This window comes from Macaca mulatta, chromosome 20, assembly GCF_049350105.2.
Source record: "Macaca mulatta isolate MMU2019108-1 chromosome 20, T2T-MMU8v2.0, whole genome shotgun sequence".
In the NCBI taxonomy this organism is placed as follows: domain Eukaryota; kingdom Metazoa; phylum Chordata; class Mammalia; order Primates; family Cercopithecidae; genus Macaca; species Macaca mulatta.
The window spans coordinates 4915955-4935391 of record NC_133425.1 but is presented as its reverse complement, the minus strand read 5'-3'; the positions used below and the strand labels follow the sequence as shown (position 1 = coordinate 4935391).

Genomic DNA, 19437 nt, shown 5'->3' with positions numbered 1-19437 from the left:
CCTGGGCTTAAGCAATCCACCCACCTTAGGCTCCCTTATAGCTGGGATTACAGGCCTCTGCCACCCACATCCAGTACAGGTATGTTTAGTACAGACAGGGTCTCACCATGTTGCCCACGCGGTCTCCAACTCCTGACCTCAAGCAATTCGACCACCTCGGCCTCCCAGTGTTGGGATTACAGGCATGAGCCACCGTGCTCATGCCCACAACTTCTTATCTTCACTCAGACACTCTTTTCATTAATTCCAGGTCTGTAGAACTCTATTTTTTTTTTTTTTTTTTTTTGAGATGGGGTCTCAGCTTTGTAGAACTCAACTTTGTATTTATTTATTTATTTACTTTTTTTTTTTTTTTGAGACGGAGTCTCGCTTTGTCGCCCAGGCTGGAGTGCAGTGGCCGGATCTCAGCTCACTGCAAGCTCCGCCTCCCGGGTTTACGCCATTCTCCTGCCTCAGCCTCCCGAGTAGCTGGGACTACAGGCGCCCACCACCTCGCCCGGCTAGTTTTTTGTATTTTTAGTAGAGACGGGGTTTCACCATATTAGCCAGGATGGTCTCGATCTCCTGACCTCGTGATCCGCCCGTCTCGGCCTCCCAAAGTGCTGGGATTTATTTATTTACTTTGAGACGGAGTCTCAGCTCTGTGGCCCAGGCTGCAGTGCAAGTGGCACGATCTCGGCTCACTGCAATCTCAGCCTCCCGGGTTCAAGCTATTCTTCCGCCTCCGCCTCCGCCTCCCCAGGAGCTGGGACGACAGGTGCCACCTTGCCCGGCTAATTTTTTGTATTTTAGTAGAGATGGGGTTTCACCATGTTGGCCAGGCTGGTCTCCTGACCTCAGACAATCCGTCCACATCAGCCTCCCAAAGTGCTAGGATTACAGGCGTGAGCCACACAGCCGAGCCAGAACTCAACTCTTTGAACCAATTGCCAATCAGAAAATTTTTGAATCCACCTATGACCTCTAAGTATTTCACCCTTTGGGTTGTCCTGCCTTTCCATACAGAACCAACCTATGTCTTACATGTATTGACTGATGTCTTATGTCTCCTTAAAATGTATAAAACCAAGCAAGCTGTAACCCAAACCACCTTGGGCACAAGTTCTCAGGACCTTTTGAGACTCTGCCTCCCTCCATGCACACTAATATTTGGCTCAGAATAAACTTCTAAATATTTTAGTTTGACTCTTCTCGACAAGGGCAAAAGAAGTGGAATACACGAATAACCGCAGTTTTCCTGGTGGCGTTGGTTACTGGGTTCACGTTTTGGTGTAGCCAGTCAAGCCTGGAATTCCCTTCCTCATTCGTTTTAGCTTTTTGGCCAGTCTTGGTTTGCAAGAGACTTGCAGAGGCCTATACGGATGGCCGGGATTCACAAAGGTCGCAGAGACGGGAACTGCTTCTTCCCCGACGCCACCTCCACACTCTCGCGTGGATACTGACATCCGCCCCGTTCCAGGAATGCGCACAGCTAGGCGCAGCCGACCAGCGTGGGCCGGGCGCGGCGGGGCCACCTCCCCCAGCTCCGCGCGCACGCCCCGTCGCCCTTGACAACGCGACCCAAGGTCACAGAGGCCCCGCCCCCAGGCTTACTGTCCACGCGAGGGGTCGTACCCCGCCACGCGCCAGAGCAGGCAGCTGCCCGGACAGCCCGGGGCCCGCCGTGACGTCACCGCCCCGCGCCCGAGGAAAGCCCCGCCCCGCGCGGCCTCGTCCCGCCCCGTCCCATCCTGTTTGGTCCCGCGTGGCTGTGCGCGGCGCTCTGGGAGGACGACATGGCGCGCGAGTTGCGGGCGCTGTTGCTGTGGGGCCGCCGCCTGCGGCCTCTGCTGCGGGCGCCGGCGCTGGCGGCCGTCCCGGGAGGTGAGGGCGGCCTGGCTGGACGGGCAGCGGGCGGGCCGGGCCACGGAGACTGCAGGGTCGTCCCTCCTAGGTGCTCCGGGGCGCGAGGCGCCGGCACCGGCACCTGCTTCACGGGCGTGGGAGGTCCGGCGAGGCCCATCTCTGCAGGCGCGTTTCCTTTCGCTCCACTCCTCGCCAGCTCCGGCCGGGCTCCCTTTTTCTCGGCTGGACTCGTCTCGACACCGGCTCCTCCGAGCCTTGAAGGAGGTCGGGGCTTGGGGCGTCGCGGGGTCGGGCGGAGCGGCCGCGGGGTCGTCCCTCCTGGAGCTTCCGGTCCAATCAGGTAGCGCACGAGCTGGTGGAGCCGCTGCGGAGCGCGGAGTCTCTGCGGGTGCGTGTGGCGGGGAACGGACTCACTCGGGGTGATCGTGCGAGTTCCCTGGATGGTGCTTTACCCCTCCCCGCCCCTCAGTAGCGCACTGACTGTTCATTTGTTAAATCGTTCATTGGACGCACATGTGAGCGCCCGCTCAGTGCCCGGTGCAGTACGGGTTCTGGGGACGCCGTAGTGAACAAAACCAACAGCAGTCACCCGGGTTTCCAGAGCAGGTGGACTCGATGTCGTTGATGCAGTTGTGTCCTCGGGGCCTGGAATAATGGATGCGCCAATAAAAGAGAGAATGACCCTAACCTCTGCTTTCCCAGTCCCCACTCGGAGGTAACAGCAGTGAACAGTTCTGTTCCTTTGGGGCTGTACACACTGTTACACGTGTAAACATAAATGTCTACGTATAACTGTTTTCACTCTAAAAAGCCTAAACTATGTTTGCATTGTGGTACGTTGTGCTCCAGAAAATTTTAACTCTCCCAGCATTGTTTCCACATCTTTTCAATTCAGTGTACACAGGTCCACGTGCTTTCCAGTGACCACACAGTATTCTGTATGATGGACTTGTCATTTGCTTAAACATTGTCCTATTAATGGACTCAATAAAGATTATTTCAGGTTTTAATTTTTATTACAATACTGCATAGAATGGATAAGTACTTAAATATTTGTCCACGTGCAGTATTTCTTTTTTTTTTTTTTTTGAGACGGAGTCTCGCTCTGTCCCCCAGGCTGGAGTGCAGCGGCGCGATCTCAGCTCACTGCAAGCTCCGCCTCCCGAGTTCCTGCCATTCTCCTGCCTCAGCCTCCCGAGTAGCTGGGACTGCAGGCGCCCGCCACCTCGCCCGGCTAGGTTTTTTTTTGTATTTTTTAGTAGAGACTGGGTTTCACCGGGTTAGCCAGGATGGTCTCGATCTCCTGACCTCGTGATCCGCCCGTCTCGGCCTCCCAAAGTGCTGGGATTACAGGCTTGAGCCACTGCGCCCGGCTAATATTTCTTTAGCTTTATATAATTAGAGTTTTAGAATTGATGTTTCAGAGCGTATGCATTTTTGAAATGTTAGCGGATACTGCCAAATTGTCCAAGAAGGCATTATCAATTTATATGCCCATTAGCAGGCATCAAGACTGCCTATTACAAAGCAACGCTGAATATTATGTCTTTTCAAAACCAGTCGCGTATAAAAGCATACCTTGTGACAGGGCGCGGTGGCTCACGCCTGTATCCCAGCACTTTGGGAGGCTGAGGCGGGCAGATCAGGAGTTCACGACCAGCCTGGCCAACATGGTGAAACCCCATCTCTAATAAAAATACAAAAATTAACTGAGTGTGGTGGCACATGCCTGTAATCGCAGCCTCTGGGGAGGCTGAGGCCGGAGAATCACTTGAAACTGGGAGACAGAGGTTGCAGTGAGCTGAGATTGCACCACTGCACTCCTGCCTGGGCGACGGAGTGAGACTCCATCTCAACAACAAAAATAATAATAATTTTCCCTCAGAATGTGATGCTGTTGCTTTCTTCTAGCACCGCTGTCTGATCAATTATTTATTTATTTATTTATTTGTTTTTCTTGTCTTTATGAGGTGGGGTTTCACTACGTTGGCCAGGCTGGTCTCAAACACCTGACCTCAAGTGATCTGACGGCCTCGCCCCTCAAAGTGCTGGGATTGCAAGCGTGTGCCACTGTGCCCGGCCAACTGTCCTATTAATTTGGTTCTTGTTTCTTTTGTAGCTGACTCGGGTTTTTTCCTCCTTGGAGATTGAGGTTTTTTCTCTCTGTCGTTTGTGGTCTCGCGTCCACAGGTGTTTGTGATTTGTGGTCTGTATCATGCACTGTTGCTTCCATTTGGAAAATATGTCAGTTTTCAGCTCAGGGACATTTTAATTCTAATTTCTTTTTTTTTTTGAGACGGAGTCTCGCTCAGTCGCCCAGGCTGGAGTGCAGTGGCCGGATGTCAGCTCACTGCAAGCTCCGCCTCCCGAGTTCACGCCATTCTCCTGCCTCAGCCTCCCGAGTAGCTGGGACTACAGGCGTCCGCCACCTCGCCCGGCTAGTTTTTTGTGTTTTTTAGTAGAGACGGGGTTTCACCGTGTCAGCCAGGATGGTCTCGATCTCCTGACCTCGTGATCCGCCCGTCTCGGCCTCCCAAAGTGCTGGGATTACAGGCTTGAGCCACCGCGCCCGGCCCTTTATCTCTTTCTTAATCATCTCTGTCCTCTCCTCCTCCTGGTGCAGTGGTTCAAGCATTCCTCTGCCTGAGTCTAAGAAATGGAACGTGTTCTTGGCAGCCTTCTGTGTTGCAGATGCCCTTGCCATTGTCACCTGTGTGGATGAGTGGGCAGGTAAATTGTTTGGATTGATTGAATGATGAGTGAATTTAGCTAAGACAATACTTGTCTTGTGCAACAGGGGAGAAATAATGGTTTAGGCAGATCTACCTATATAGAAAATCCAGACTTCTTGAATTTTTTTTCTCTTGGGAAAGTGTTTCCAGGTTCTAGCATGTGCCTGGCCTCACATGTGTACGTCTTGTATCTGTGGAATCCTCTCGCCTATACTGCACTACCTCAGTCACCCGTGAGCTCAGCCCTCTTACCCTTTCAGGCCTCACTGACCCCTGACACTGCCAGGCCTAGTCACCTGTCCTCAGAATATCTTATTTGTCTTTTTTTTTTTTTTTTTCCAAGACAGGTTGTCGCTCTGTTGCCCAGGCTGGAGTGCAGTGGTGCAGCTTCTACTCACCGCAACCTCCGCCTCCTGGGTTCAAGCAATTCTCCTGCCTCAGCCTCCCGAGTAGCGGGAACTACAGGTGCCCGCCACCACGCCCAACTAATTTTTTTGTATTTTTAGTAGAGATGGGGGTTTCACCATATTGACCAGGCTGGTCTCGAACTCCTGATCTATATATGTCAATAAAGTTATTAAATATTTCATGTTTTCTTTCAGTACTTTTAGCTTTTATTTTTACTTCTATGGCCCATCTGGAATTCATTTTAACTTAAGAAGTGACGGTGGGAATTAAAAAAACAGATTGGTTGGCCGGGCGCAGTGGCTCAAGCCTGTAATCCCAGCACTTTGGGAGGCCGAGATGGGCGGATCACGAGGTCAGGAGATCGAGACCATCCTGGCGAACACGGTGAAACCCCGTCTCTACTAAAAAATACAAAAAACTAGCCGGGCGAGGTGGCGGGCGCCTGTAGTCCCAGCTACTCGGGAGGCTGAGGCAGGAGAATGGCGTAAACCCAGGAGGCGGAGCTTGCAGTGAGCTGAGATCCAGCCACTGCACTCCAGCCTGGGCGACAGAGCCAGACTCCATCTCAAAAAAAAAAAAAAAAAAAAAACAGGTTGGTCTTGCTATGTTGCCCAGGCTGGTCTAGAACTCCTCCTGGCCTCAAATGATCCTCCCAACTTGGCCTTCGAAAGCACTGGGGTTACAAACATGAGCCCCTGTGCCCTGCTGGAAATGAATTTAAATTCTTTTTCATTTTTACTTTTTGAGAGTTGGGGAGTCTCACTATGTTACCTAGGCTGGCCTCCAACTCCTGAGCTCGAGGGATCCTCCTCCTGCCTGATCTCCCTCCCAAAGTGCTGGGCTTACAGGTGTGAGCAGCCATGCTTGGTCTGGAAATTTATGTTAATAGTGTAGCTTTATATTAATGTTCTTTAATATTTGATAGTATTTCCTCACTTTTTTCAAAATTTCCTTGGCTATTTATGTACACTTAACTTTTCCATATGAATTTTAGAATGAGAATAGTTTAAAAATGTGTTTGAGATTTTGTAAATGTGTTTGTTTCTGGTAAGTTTGTAAGTGTTTTTTATAATGCAATGTTTTGTTTTGAGACAGAGTCTCACTCTCACCTAGGCTGGAGTGCAGAGATGTGATCTCAGCTCAGTGAACCTCCGCCTCCCAGGTTCAAGCAGTTGGTCTCCCAAGTAACTAGGATTACAGGTGTGCACCCCCATGCCCAGCTAATGTTTGTATTTTTAGTAGAGACGGGGTTTCACCATGTTGGCCAGGCTGGTCTCAAACTCCTGACCTCTGCTGATCCGCCTGTCTTGGCCTCCCAAAGTGCTGAGATTACAGGCATGAGCCACCTCGCCTGGCCTGTAATGTTAACTTTTGTAAATAGTTTTATAAGTAGGGTATTTTGTAGATAGACTATTGATATATATAGTCCAATATGCAAACGATACAGAGGTATGTCTGATGAAAAGCCCATCTCCCACTGACATGCCTCAGACACCAGCCCTCCTGGTGGCAAGTCCATTAGCCAGTTTTTGGGTGTCCTTGCAGAAATCTGCCTGGCATATGAGAATAGCTATGCATGCGCGCATCACATAAACATTATGTATATGCATTTGAACAGCATGGTAATGTGTGCAAACCGCTGTTCTACCTCGTTTTTTTTCTTTGTGTTAGAGGTAATTCAGCATCAGCACACGTTACACAGCGTTGCCCCATTTCTCTCTGATGCTTTCCAAGTGTTAGGTAATGTCTGTAGTTTACTTACTAGCCTTCTGCCTGTGAATGTGTAGTGTATGTAACAGTCTTAAGCGGGTTATTTAATGACAGTCCTTGGCCCTAGTAGTGTTTCAAAGTTTTCTTAAAGATCTTGCCAAAGAAGAAAAAAAGGAAAGATTTTGCAGCTTTCTTGGTGAATGCATTATGCATTCTTAATTGTTTAGTTTTTGTTCCTGGGGTCTCATGTCATATTTTCTAACTAGTTTTCTGTATATAGGATGGCTGTTGAGTTTTGTATTCTACCATCTTACTGAATGCTTTTTTTTTTTTTTTTTTTGAGATGGAGTTTCACTCTTGTTCCCCAGGCTGGAATGCAGTGGCACCATCTCGGCTCACCACAACATCTGCCTCCCGGGTTCAAGCGATTCTCCTGCCTCGGCCTCCCAAGTAGCTGGGATTACAGGCATGTGCCACCACGCCTGGCTAATTTTTTTTTTTTTTTTTTTTCCAGAGACAGTCTCGCTCTGTCGCCCAGGCTGGAGTGCAGTGGCCGGATCTCAGCTCACTGCAAGCTCCGCCTCCTGGGTTCACGCCATTCTCTTGCCTCAGCCTCCCGAGTAGCTGGAACTACAGGCGCCCGCCACCTCGCCCGGCTAGTTTTTTGTATTTTTTAGTAGAGACGGGGTTTCACCGGGTTAGCCAGGATGGTCTCGATCTCCTGACCTCGTGATCTGCCCGTCTCGACCTCCCAAAGTGCTGGGATTACAGGCTTGAGCCACCGCGCCCGGCCTTTTTTTTTTTTTTTTTTTTGAGACGGAGTCTCACTCTGTCGCCTGGGCTGGAGTGCAGTGGCACGATCTCAGCTCACTGCAAGCTCCACCTCCCGGGTTTACGCCATTCTCCTGCCTCAGCCTCCCGAGTAGCTGGGACTACAGGCGCCCGCCACCTCGCCCGGCTAGTTTTTTGTATTTTTTAGTAGAGGCGGGGTTTCACTGTGTTAGCCAGGATGGTCTCCATCTCCTGACCTCGTGATCCGCCTGTCTCGGCCTCCCAAAGTGCTGGGATTACAGGCTTGAGCCACCGCGCCCGGCCACTAATTTTGTATCTTTAGTAGAGATGGAGTTTCTCCATGTTGGTCAGGCTGGTCTCAAACTCCCGACCTCAGGCGATCTGCCCATTTCAGCCTCCCAAAGTGCTGGAATTACAGGCATGAGCCACTGCACCCAGCTTTTCTTATTTCTTTTAAAGACAGGGTCTCGCTTTGTCACCCAGGCTAGAGTGTAGTGGTATGATCTCAGCTCACTGCAGCCTTTACCCTCTGGGCTCAAGTGATGCTTCCGCCTCAAGTACCCAAGTAGCTGGAACTACAGGTGCGTGCCACCATGTCCACCTAAGTTTTTGCATTTTGGGTAGGGACGGGGTTTCACCAGTTTGCCCAGGCTGGTCTCAAACTCCTGGGCTCAAATGATCTGCCTGCCTCAGCCTCCTAGAGTGCTGGGATTACAGGTTTGAGCCACTGTACTAGGCCTTACTCATAATCTCCCTCTTGAAAAATGAAAGGCTTTTCTCAAAAAACTTCTTCCCAGGTCTGTGAGGCAGCACAGTGGCCCCTTCTGGCTCTCATCTTGTACCTCGTCCTTGTTTGCCTCGAGCATAGGACCTTCTCTGTGTTCGTGCCTCAGGACCCCTCCCTCTGTCTTTGCTGGGTCCACTTAGCCTGGTCATTGGGCCTTGGCTCCTGAGAGGCCCTGAGACTGAATTCCTCATCCGATGTGTCCATACCAGCTTTCACGTGACGTCAACATTGACAGCAGGGAAAACATTAGCACTTTTGTGACAGCCTCATATTTTTTTGCCCCCCGCTGAGACGGAGTCTCGCTGTGTTGCCCCGCCTGGGATTACAGGCGCACGCCACCACACCCAGCTAATTTTTGTATTTTTAGTAGAGACAGAGTTTCACCATGTTGGCCTGGCTGGTCTCGAACTCCTGACTTTGTGTTTCACCCGCCTCGGCCTCCCAAAGTGCTGGGATTACAGTCGTGAGCCACTGTGCCGGGCAGCCTCATATTTTTTATAATTTAATATCTGTTTTGAATAAATAAATATGGTTTGATTGAAAAGCCAAAACCATGTGAACAGGTAAACCTTGAGAAGCCTTGCTGCTGCTCAGAGCACCTGCTGCCTTCATAATTACTATTAATTACCTGTGGGTCCTGCCACTACTTACTTGTACTACTGTAGTAAGTGCAGATATACATCTTCCCTCAGGGACACACCCTTCTCTGTGTTCTGTTACTTTGGAGCTCGTAGAGAGCTTGCTGTGTTCATACGTAGTTTGCTGCTGCTTTGCCTTCTGTAGCCACCGTGAAATGCCGTTCATATCTTTTGCCCCAGGTTTTTCTTCTGGACTGGCTGGCTTTCTATTTTTTCTTTTTTTTGGTGGGGGGGGACAGGATCTCTCTGTCGCCCAGACTGGAGTGCAGTGGCGCGATCTTGGCTCACTGCAACCTCTGTCTCTAGGGTTCAAGCGACTCTCCTGTCTCAGCCTCCCAAAATGCTGGGATTACAAGCATGAGCCACTGTGCCTGGCTTCTGTTTTGTTTTTTGGTTTGGTTCTGTCATTTGTTGGGAGAGGAGTGTTAAGATCAACTATGATTGTGGAATTGTTTTTTCTTTAATTCTTTCCATTTTAACTTCATGTATTTTGAAACTCTGTTATTAGGCAAATACATACTTGTGCTTACATTTTCCTGATGAATTGTTCCTTGTGGTATTCTGAAATACCCTTCTTTTTTCCTAATGTTTTTTATTTTGAAATATATTTTACTTGATATTAGTAGAGGCACTCCAGCCTTCTTAAACACACTTTTTGGATGGTATGTATTTTTCCATTCATTTGTCTTCAGTGTATCTTTTTCTTTATATTTAAAGTGTCTTGTAGATAGCATATAATTACGTCTTCCTTTATTAATTCCGACAATCCTTGCCTTACAATTAGAGTTCAGTTCATTAATATAAGAGTAAATATTGATATAGTTGGATTTATTGCTACCATTTTATTATTTGCCTTTTATTTGTCCTTTTGATTTTTTCCGTTTTTCCTTTCCTTATTAATTAAATATATTTGAGATTTCCATTGTGGTTCATCTAATGCTTTTTAAAGCGATTCTTCTGGTTACTCTGGTGTTTGAAATATGCCCCCTTGGCCAGGTGTGGTGGCTCACTCCTATAATCCCCGCACTTTGGGAGGCCGAGGCAGGAGGATCCCTTGAGCCCCAGAGTTTGAGACCAACCTGGGCAACGTAGCAAGGCACCCATCTAAAACAATTTTTTTAAAAGAAATATGTACCCTTGTCATAGTCTAATTTAGAATTAGTATTATAATACTTCATGTAAAATGTCAAAATCTTGTAACTCTATACATGAATTCTCTTCCCCACCCCATCTTTTATGTTACAGTTGTCATGTGCATCACACTCACATATGTTACAAATACCACAAGATAATGCCTTAAGTTTTGCTTTTGACTGTCATATTTTATTTATTTATTTTTTTGAGATGAAATCTAACTCTGTCACCCAGGCTGGAGTGCAGTGGCATGATTTTGGCTCACTGTAACCTCTGCCTCCCGGGCTCCAGTGATTCTCCTGCCTCAGCATTCCCAGTAGCTGCGACTACAGGCGCCCACCCCCACGCCCAGCTAATTTTTTGCATTTTTAGTAGAGACGGGACTTCATTATGTTGGCCAGAGTGGTTTTGAACTCCTGGCCTCAGGTGATCCACCTTCTTTGGCCTCCCAAAGTGTTGGGATTATGGTGTGAGCCACTGCACCTGGCCTGTCATATATAGTTTAAATATATTAAGAGAAAAGTACCTTTTTTTTTTTTTTTTTTGAGATGGAGTCTCACTCTATTGCTCAGGCTGGAGTCTGGTGGCATGATGTTGGCTCACTGCAACCTCCCTACCTCCTGAGTTCAAGCGATTCTCCTGCTTCAGCTTCCTGCAGAGGTGGGATTACAGGTGTGTGCCACCATGCCTGGCTAATTTTTTTTTATTTTATTTTAGAGACGAAGTTTCACCATGTTGGCCAGGCTGATCTCGAACTCCCTGACCTCAGGTGATCTGCCCTCCTTGGCCTCCCAAAGTGCTGGGATTACAGGCGTGAACTACTGCGCCTGGACTCAGAAGAATTGTTTTTTGTTGTTCTTGAGATGGAGTCTCCCTCTGTTGCTGAGGCTGGAGTGCAGTGGTGTGATCTTGGCTCACTGCAACCTCCACCTCCAGGGTTCAAGTGATTCTCCAGCCTCAGCCCCCCGAGTAGCTGGGATTACAGGTGCCTGCCACCACAACTAGCTAATTTTTTTTTTTTTTTGAGACGAAGTCTCTCTCTTGTCCCCCAGGTTGGAGTGCAGTGGCTTGATCTCGGCTCACTGTACCTCCGCCTCCCAGGTTCAAGCGATTCTCCTGCCTCATCCTCCCAAGTAGCTAGGATTACAGGCGCACACTACCACACCTGGCTAATTTTTGTATTTTTATTTTTATTTTTTTTATTTTTATTTATTTATTTATTTATTTATTTATTTATTTTTGAGACGGAGTCTCATGCTGTTGCCCAGGCTGGAGTGCAGTGGCGCGATCTCGGCTCACTGCAAGCTCCGCCTCCCGGGTTCCCGCCATTCTCCTGCCTCAGCCTCCTGAGTAGCTGGGACTACAGGCGCCCGCCACCGCGCCCGGCTAATTTTTTGTATTTTTAGTAGAGACGGGGTTTCACTGTGGTCTCGATCTCCTGACCTTGTGATCCGCCCGCCTCGGCCTCCCAAAGTGCTGGGATTACAGGCTTGAGCCACCGCGCCTGGCCATTTTTGTATTTTTTTTTATTTTTATTTTTTTTATTTTTTATTTTTTGAGATGGAGTCTCGCTTTGTCACCCAGGCTGGAGTGCAGTGGCCGGATGTCAGCTCACTGCAAGCTCCGCCTCCCGGGTTCACGCCATTCTCCTGCCTCAGCCTCCCGAGTAGCTGGGAGTACAGGCGCCCGCCACCTCGCCCGGCTAGTTTTTTTTTTTGTATTTTAGTAGAGACGGGGTTTCACTGTGTTAGCCAGGATGGTCTCGATCTCCTGACCTCATGATCCGCCCGTCTCGGCCTCCCAAAGTGCTGGGATTACAGGCTTGAGCCACCGCGCCCGGCCCATTTTTGTATTTTTAATAGAGACACGGTTTCACCATGTTGGCCTGGTTGGTCTCGAACTCCTGACCTCATGATCCACCTGCATTGGCCTCCCAGAGGGCTGGGATTACAGGCGTGAGCCTCCACACCTGGCTGAGAAAAATACTTTTTATCTCAGGTTACCATTACTGATACTTCTGCATTCCTTGCTGAAGATCTAAGTTCCCATCAGATAGGATTTTCATTCAGCCTGAAGAATTGCAACATTTCTTTTAGTGCACATCTGCTGTTGAAGGCTTTAAAGATGCTCTACCATTGTCTTCTGGTCTCCATCATTTCTGGTGAGGAGTTAGCTGTCATTCTTCTCCTGTGGAATGTGTCTTTTTCCTCTGGCTCCTTCCAAAACTGTCTCTTTTCCTTGGTTTTCAACAGTTTGTTTATGATATATCTAGATGTTTTTCTTTTTTTTTTTTTGAGACAGAGTCTCGCTCTGTCGCCCAGACTGGAGTGCAGTGGCCGGATCTCAGTTCACTGCAAGCTCCGCCTCCTGGGTTTGTGCCATTCTCCTGCCTCAGCCTCCCAAGTAGCTGGGACTACAGGCGCCCACCACCTCGCCTGGCTAGTTTTTTTGTATTTTTTAGTAGAGATGGGGTTTCTCCGTGTTAGCCAGGATGGTCTCGACCTCCTGACCTCATGATCCGCCCATCTCGGCCTCCCAAAGTGCTGGGATTACAGGCTTGAGCCACCGCGCCCGGCCGATACATCTAGATGTTTTTCTTTGAAATTTTCCTATTAGTGGTTCATGGAGCTTTTTGAATCTGTAAATTTATGTCTTTAACCAAATTTGGGGGAAAATTTTGTTTGTTTATTTCTTCAGTTTTTTTTTTCTGTCCCATTATATTTCTCTTTTTCTGACACTCCAGTTACATGTATGGTAAACTTGTTTCTGTTGTTGCAGATATCCTAAGGCCCTGTTCATTTGTTCTGAATTTTGTTTTTTTCATTTTTTTTTTGAAACGGAGTCTCACTCTGTTGCCTAAGCTGGAGTGCAGTGGCGCAGTGTCAGCTTACTGCAACCTCCACCTCCTGGTTCAGGCAGTTCTCCTGCCTCAGCCTCCCGAGTAGCTGGGATTACAGGGGCCTGCCACCATGCCCAGCTACATTTTGTATTTTTAGTAGAGATGGGGTTTCACCATCTTGGCCAGGCTTGTCTTGAACTCCTGACCTCAGGTGATCCACCCTCCTTGGTCTCCCAAAGTGCTGGGATTACAGGCGTGAGCCACTGTGCCTGGCTCTGAATTTTTTTCGTCTCTGTTTTATGTTGAATAATATCTAGAGTTACAGCTAAAGATAATGCATCTGAAATATCCCATCTTTTATTTTGGGCGTATTTTATTTTGTCGTATAGTATTTTTATAATGGCTGCTTTTAAATCTTTGTCTTTCTGATTCCAACATCTGGATCTTCTTGGGATTGGTCTCCATTAATTAGCTATTCTGTTCAGCAGGGGTCACATTTTCCCATTTCTCTGTCAAGTAATTTTTGATGACATCCTGGATACCGGGGATGCATCTTCTGGAGTCTCTGAACTCTGTTATGTTCTCCTGAAAAGTTGTTTTTTTCAAGTGGGATCTTGGCTGGACTCAGACTGCAGACCCTTTTTCGTAGGCGGTGGTTCGTTTCTTTTACCCGTAGCCCCGCATGTGCATGGTTCAGGGGGCCCAGGCAGAGACCTCTGAGAGTTTATTTGCAGAATTTGGGGCTCTCTTCCTTTGACGTTCCTTTCAGGGGTCTCCCCTTACTTTCCAGCTTCTTTGGTTGCCCTAGTCTCTAACCTGGATGTTACGACCATTAGAGGTATACATTGTACACGTTTTCTCCTAGTGTTTTCCCCACTCTTGAGTGGCATGATTGCACCGTCCTCATTTGGTGCTGTTCCCTTCCTCCGTGTGTCAGCCCTCCTCCAGAAACTGCCTGCTTTTGCCGACTCTCCAGAGCGTGCTCGTAGTCTTATTTTGCTGACATTCTGAGTTCCTATAGGAGCTCTGTAGGTAATAACCTATAGAGCTCTGCTGAGACACAGTGCAGCCGTACAGGAAGGGGCATTCTGTGGAGCGGAATTAAATCTAAATGTGAAATTATTCTCTGTGTTGGACGTGGTAAAATTGTAGGCTCATTGAGACATGTAGTTTCAGAAAAATAATTGAGCATTTCTCACAGCTGAAAAAAAATACTCAGCATGTGTATGTAAAGAGCGTAACTGAAGATGCCGTCGAGAAGCAGAACCACAGAAGAACTCTGGGTGGTGTACGGGACAGATAGGTGTTTTTCTTCAAGCACAGAGCATGCGCAGTGCGCTCTTCCTCATCTGCCTTACTTGAGTGACCCCTGTAGGCAGTTGCCGTTTTTAATTTTTGTTTTTTGTTTGTTTTTTTTTTTTTGAGACAGAGTTTTGCTCTTGTCACCTGGGCTGGAGTGCAGTGGCAAGATCTTGGCTCACTGCAACCTCCGCCTCTCGGGTTCAAGTGATTCTCCCGCCTCAGCCTTCCGAGTAGCTAGGATTATAGGCATGTGCCACCACCCCCAGCTAATTGTTGTATTTTTCGTAGAGATGGGGTTTCACCATGCCATTGGCCAGGCTGGTTTCAAACTTCTGGCCTCAAGTGATCCACCTGGTTCAGCCTCGCAAAGTGTTGGGATTACAGGCGTGTTTTTAATCTTGAAAGTGAGTTTGAAATGACCTTGCAGGACCCCTGGCACCATCTTTTGGCTCCCTGAATGTGCTTCTGCTTGAGCACAGTGAGGTGTATGTCTATTAAAAAAAAAAATTTATGTTTGTTGCCAGGCGCGGTGGCTCACAACTGTAATCCCAGCACTTTGGGAGGCCGAGGTGGGCGGATCACCTGAGGTCAGGAGTTCCAGACCAGCCTGGGCAACATGGAGAAACCCCGTCTCTACTAAAAATATAAAAATTAACTGGGCTTGGTGATGTGCATCTGTAGTCCCAGCTACTCGGGAGGCTGAGGCCCGAGAATGGCTTGAACTGGGAGGCGGAGTTTGCAGTGAGCCGAGATTGTGCCTGTGTACTCCATCCTGGGTGACAGAGTGAGACTGCGTCTCAAACAAACAGACAAAAAAGTCTGGGCGCGGTGGCTCATGCCTGTACTCCCAGCACTTTGGGTGGCCGATGTGGGCCGATCACCTGAGGTCGGGAGTTCGAGACCAGCCTGACCAAAATGTAGAAACCCTGTCTCTACTAAAAATACAAAATTAGCCAGGCGTGGTGGCACATGCCTGTAATCCCAGCTACTTGGGAGGCTGAGGCAGGAGAATCACTTGAACCTGGGAGGAGGAGGATGGGGTGAGCCGAGATCATGCCATTGCGCTCTAGCCTGGGCAAGGAGAGCAAAAACTCTATCTCAAAAAAAAAAAAAAATTTTGTAAAGGGTAGCTTTTGTGGTAGATACTTTGGCATACCAAGAAATAGGGATGTTCCTGTCTTCAAAGAGTGTTACTGAGAAATAAAAGCTTGTCCCTGCCCTAAGTTAGTGAGATAAATTATACATTAACCAAAAAATTAACAGTGGGAAATGTCATATGCTGGCATATAGCAGCAGTTTCAAATGAGCAGCACAGGCCGGGCATGGTGGCTCAGACCTGTAATCCCAGCAGCTTCGGGAGGCTAAGGTGGGAAGACTGCGTGAGACCAGGAGCTTAGCCTGGTCAACGTGGAAATACCCTGTCTCTACAAAAAAAAAAATTTAATTAGTCGTGTGTGATGGTGCTTACCTGCAGTCCCGGCTATTCAGGAGAGTAAGGCAGGAAGGTCCCTTGAGCCCAGGAGTTCAAGAATGCAGTGAGCCATGACTGCACCACTGCACTCCAGCCTGGGTGACAGAGCAAGCCCTTTTCTAATAAAGAAAGAAATAGTAAATACGTGAATAATTCTTTTTTTTTTTTTTTTTTTGAGACGGAGTTTCACTCTTGTCGCCCAGGCTGCTGGAGTGCAATGGCATAATCTTGGTTCACTGCAACCTCCGTCTCCCAGGTTCGAGTGATTCTCTTGTCTTAGCCTCCCGAGTAGCAGGGATTACAGGCACTTGCCACCACGCCCGGCTGATTTTTGTATTTTTAGTAGAGATGAGGTTTCACCCTGTTGATCAGGCTGGTCTTGAACCCCTGACCCCAGGTGATCCACCCACCCACCTCGGCCTCCCAAAGTGCTGAGGTTATAGGTGTGAGCCACTGCACCTGGCCAATGCAAAAATTTGTTAAATGGGCAACATAAAAAGTAAGTACAGTGAATTCATAGGAAGAGATTATTGTGAACTGCAGGGGCCAGGGAGGCCTTAATGGGAGAGAGGGCCTGCAGCCGGGTCCTGCAGCAACTCGGATGGGAAGGAGTCCCAGCTACTGGGACTGCGGCTGCAGAGTGGAGGAGCTGCATGGGCACTCGCAGTAGTGGGTAGGGATGTGGGGGTGGAAGGGGAGGGATGTGTGGTGTCACATTCAGACTATCAGTGCTTCCCATTTTGTGCAACTCCAAACCACCAGATAGTTTAACTTTGTAGTCTGACATTGAGGTTTGTGGTTTTTCCTGTAGGGTATAGGAGAAACACAAAGACAAATTGTGCAGATAGCATGTTTGGTATCTGGTTCAGGCAGATTTATTCCTCTAGTGGTTTATTTATTTCTTTTTTTTAATTCTTAATTTTTTTTTGAGACAGGGCCTGGCTCCATCTCCCACCCTGGAATACAGTGGCATGATTTTGACTGACCGCAACCTCTACCTTGTAGGCTCAAGTGATCCTCCCAAGTAGCTGGGACTACAGGCATGCACCACCACACCTGGCTATTTTTTGTAGAGATGGGGTTTTACCTTGTTACCCAGGCTGGTCTCAAAACCCTGAGCTGAAGCGACGCTCTGGCCTTGGCCTCCCAAAGTTCTGGGATTACAGGCATGAGCCACTGCACCCGACCTAGTGGTTAAAAGTTATTGTAGAAGCTGGGCGCGGTGGCTCACACCTGTAATCCCAGCACTTTGGGAGGCTGAGGCGGGCGGATCATGAGGTCAGGAGATCGAGAGCATCCTGGCTAACATAGTGAAACTCCATGTGTACTAAAAATACAAAAATTAGCCGAGCATGGTGTTGGGCACCTGTAGTCCCAGCTGCTCGGGAGGCTGAGACAGGAGAATGGCGTGAACCCGGGAGGTGGAGCTTGCAGTGAGCTGAGATCCGGCCACTGCACTCTAGCCTGGGCGAAAGAGCGGGACTCTGTATCAAAAAAAAAAAAAAAAAAAAAAAGGCCGGGCGCGGTGGCTCAAGCCTGTAATCCCAGCACTTTGGGAGGCCGAGACGGGCGGATTACGAGGTCAGGAGGTGGAGACCATCCTGGCTAACATGGTGAAACCCCATCTCTACTAAAAAAAATACAAAAAAAACTAGCCGGGCGTGGTGGTGGGCGCCTGTAGTCCCAGCTACTCGGGAGGCTGAGGCAGGAGAATGGCGTAAACCCAGGAGGCGGAACTTGCAGTGAGCTGAGATCCGGCCACTGCACTCCAGCCTGGGTGACAGAGCAAGACTCCATCTCAAAAAAAAAAAAAAAGAAAGAAAAAGTTGTTGTAGAAAGTTTGCATAACCTGAAGTCAAATCTGCTTTTAACAATGCTGTCAATTAACATAATCTTGAAATTAGGATACAAGGTCTTGCAGTTCTGGCTAGTAATATAGATTTATTTTTTTCTTTTTCCCAACTGTGAAGACTTCTGTGTACTCCTCCCATCATGAACATTATATTAAATCCTTTAAAAAATACAGCCTGGGTGTGGTGGCTCGTGCCTGTATTTCCAGCACTTTGGGAGGCCAAGGCGGGCGGATCATGAGATCAGGAGTTCAATACCAGCCTGACCAACATGGTGAAACCCTGTCTCTACTGAAAAAAAAATAAAAATAAATAAAAAAAATTAGCCAGGCATGGTCGCATGCACCTGTACCCAGCTACTTGGGAGGCTGAGGCAGGAGAATTGCTTGAACCTGGAAGGCAAAGGTTGCAGTGAGCTGAGATCATGCCATTGCGCTCCAGCTCTGGGCAATAGAGCAAGACTCTGTCTTGGGGGGAGAAAAAAAATTCTGCGTATTAATTGGGGAAAAACCAAAAAGACTAGAAAAATGAAACATGGGGAAATCATGCTTAATCTTAGAATAAGGAAAGCTTTTACAACCAAAAGACTAATTTCCTTAATATATAAAAAGCTCTTGCAAATCAATACGATTTAAAATATAGCAGAAAAATCATCAGAGGATACCAGCAGTCCCTTAACAAAAAAGGAAATAGGAAATTTTTCAAAATATGGGACAGTGCTCAGTTTTGCTTATAATAAGAGAAATGTAAGTGAAAACTACAGTGAAAATTTTATCTGACCAATAGGCAAAGATCCAAGAGTTTTATCTCAGCACTGGCTTGGCAGGAATGTGGGATGATATGCACTTTAGTACATTGCTGTGGTAACGTAAACTGATAGAATCTCTGTGGAGTGTGACTTGGCAGTATCTACCACTACTTAAAATACATAACCTTAGGCTGGGCGAGGTGTCTCACGGCTCTCATCCCAGTACTTGGGAGGCAGAGGCTGGGGGATCACTTGAGCTCAGGAGTTTGAGACTAGCCTGGGCAACATGGTGAATCCCTGTCTCTACAGAAAACACACAAATTAGCCGGGCATGGTGGCATGAGCCTATAGTCTCAGCTACTCAGAAGGTTAAGGTGGATCACTTGAACCTGGGGGCTCGAGGCTATTGTGAGCCAAGATCACTTTACTGCCCTTCAGCCTGGGCGACAGAGTGAGACCCAGTCTCAAAAAAAACCACAAAACACACAATTATTTACGAGTGGTATTACACGCTTGTAGTCCCAGCTACTCAGGAGGCTGAGGTGGGAAGATGACCTGAGCCCGGGAAGGTCGAGGCTGCAGTGAGCTTTGATTGTGCCATTGTGATCCAGCCTGGGCAACAGAGTGAGACCCTGTCTCAAAATAGCAGTAATTTATACCTGCTACAGTTATTACTGTGGTGTTTCCTGATGGTGCGCTGTTTGCTGCCATTCCTTGTGTTTATTCATTGGAATTCTGCTGTGATGACAAGCTGCTGCTGCTCCTCTGTTTCAGTGTGCACCGATGGTTGCTCTATTCGCCGGGTCCCAGCTTACAATCCTTTATTGTCGTTATTTCGCTGCACAAATTGTCCTAGATTCTGCCACTGGGAGCCCTTCTGGCTGGGTTGTGTGTCCTCTTGACACATTCCGTCCTTTCTCGTCCTTCTGCACACCACAGGGTGTCCTGGGCTCCTCCGTGTGCTCCACAGGGATCTCTGCTTCCTGTTTTTGGAGAGAGGTATTCACAAACCAAGATCTGGCTTCCAGGTAGGGTGACCAACCGTCCTAGTTTGCCAGGACAAAGGCTTTCCCTGGGACGTGGGACTTTAGAGTGCTGAAACTGGAACAGCTTTTGGACTTTGCTCTCTGTAGCCTAAGTGGGGGGTCATCGCGCCTGGGCCCTGTCACGCGTCGGTGGAC

The 19437-nt window shown here is 48.2% G+C and overlaps 1 protein-coding gene and 1 long non-coding RNA gene across 11 annotated transcripts in view; one reads left to right on the top strand and one right to left on the bottom strand.

Annotated features, from left to right (window-relative positions):
- Nucleotides 1-323: 323 nt before the first annotated feature.
- On the bottom strand, nt 324-19317 carry LOC144337870 (uncharacterized). Its single transcript, XR_013411502.1, has 3 exons — nt 18916-19317; nt 15656-15777; nt 324-2490 (listed from the first exon to the last, which is right to left on the bottom strand). It is a non-coding gene; the product is annotated as an uncharacterized LOC144337870 (long non-coding RNA).
- The window catches only part of TRAP1 (TNF receptor associated protein 1), a 60390-nt gene continuing 42692 nt past the window's right edge, over nt 1740-19437 (top strand). For 8 of the 10 annotated variants that reach the window (XR_013411462.1, XR_013411463.1, XR_013411464.1 and 5 more), the window contains exon 1: nt 1740-1863. Coding sequence is in view for 5 of the 10 variants with exons in the window: in XM_077985403.1 (XP_077841529.1) it covers nt 1776-1863 (88 nt within the window). In the remaining 5 variants the exon portion in view is untranslated. Of the gene's footprint in view, nt 1864-2045; nt 2234-2451; nt 2561-4468; nt 4576-15225; nt 15314-19437 lie in introns of those variants that run through there. The other 2 variants (XM_077985401.1, XM_077985402.1) reach the window with 2 other exon arrangements.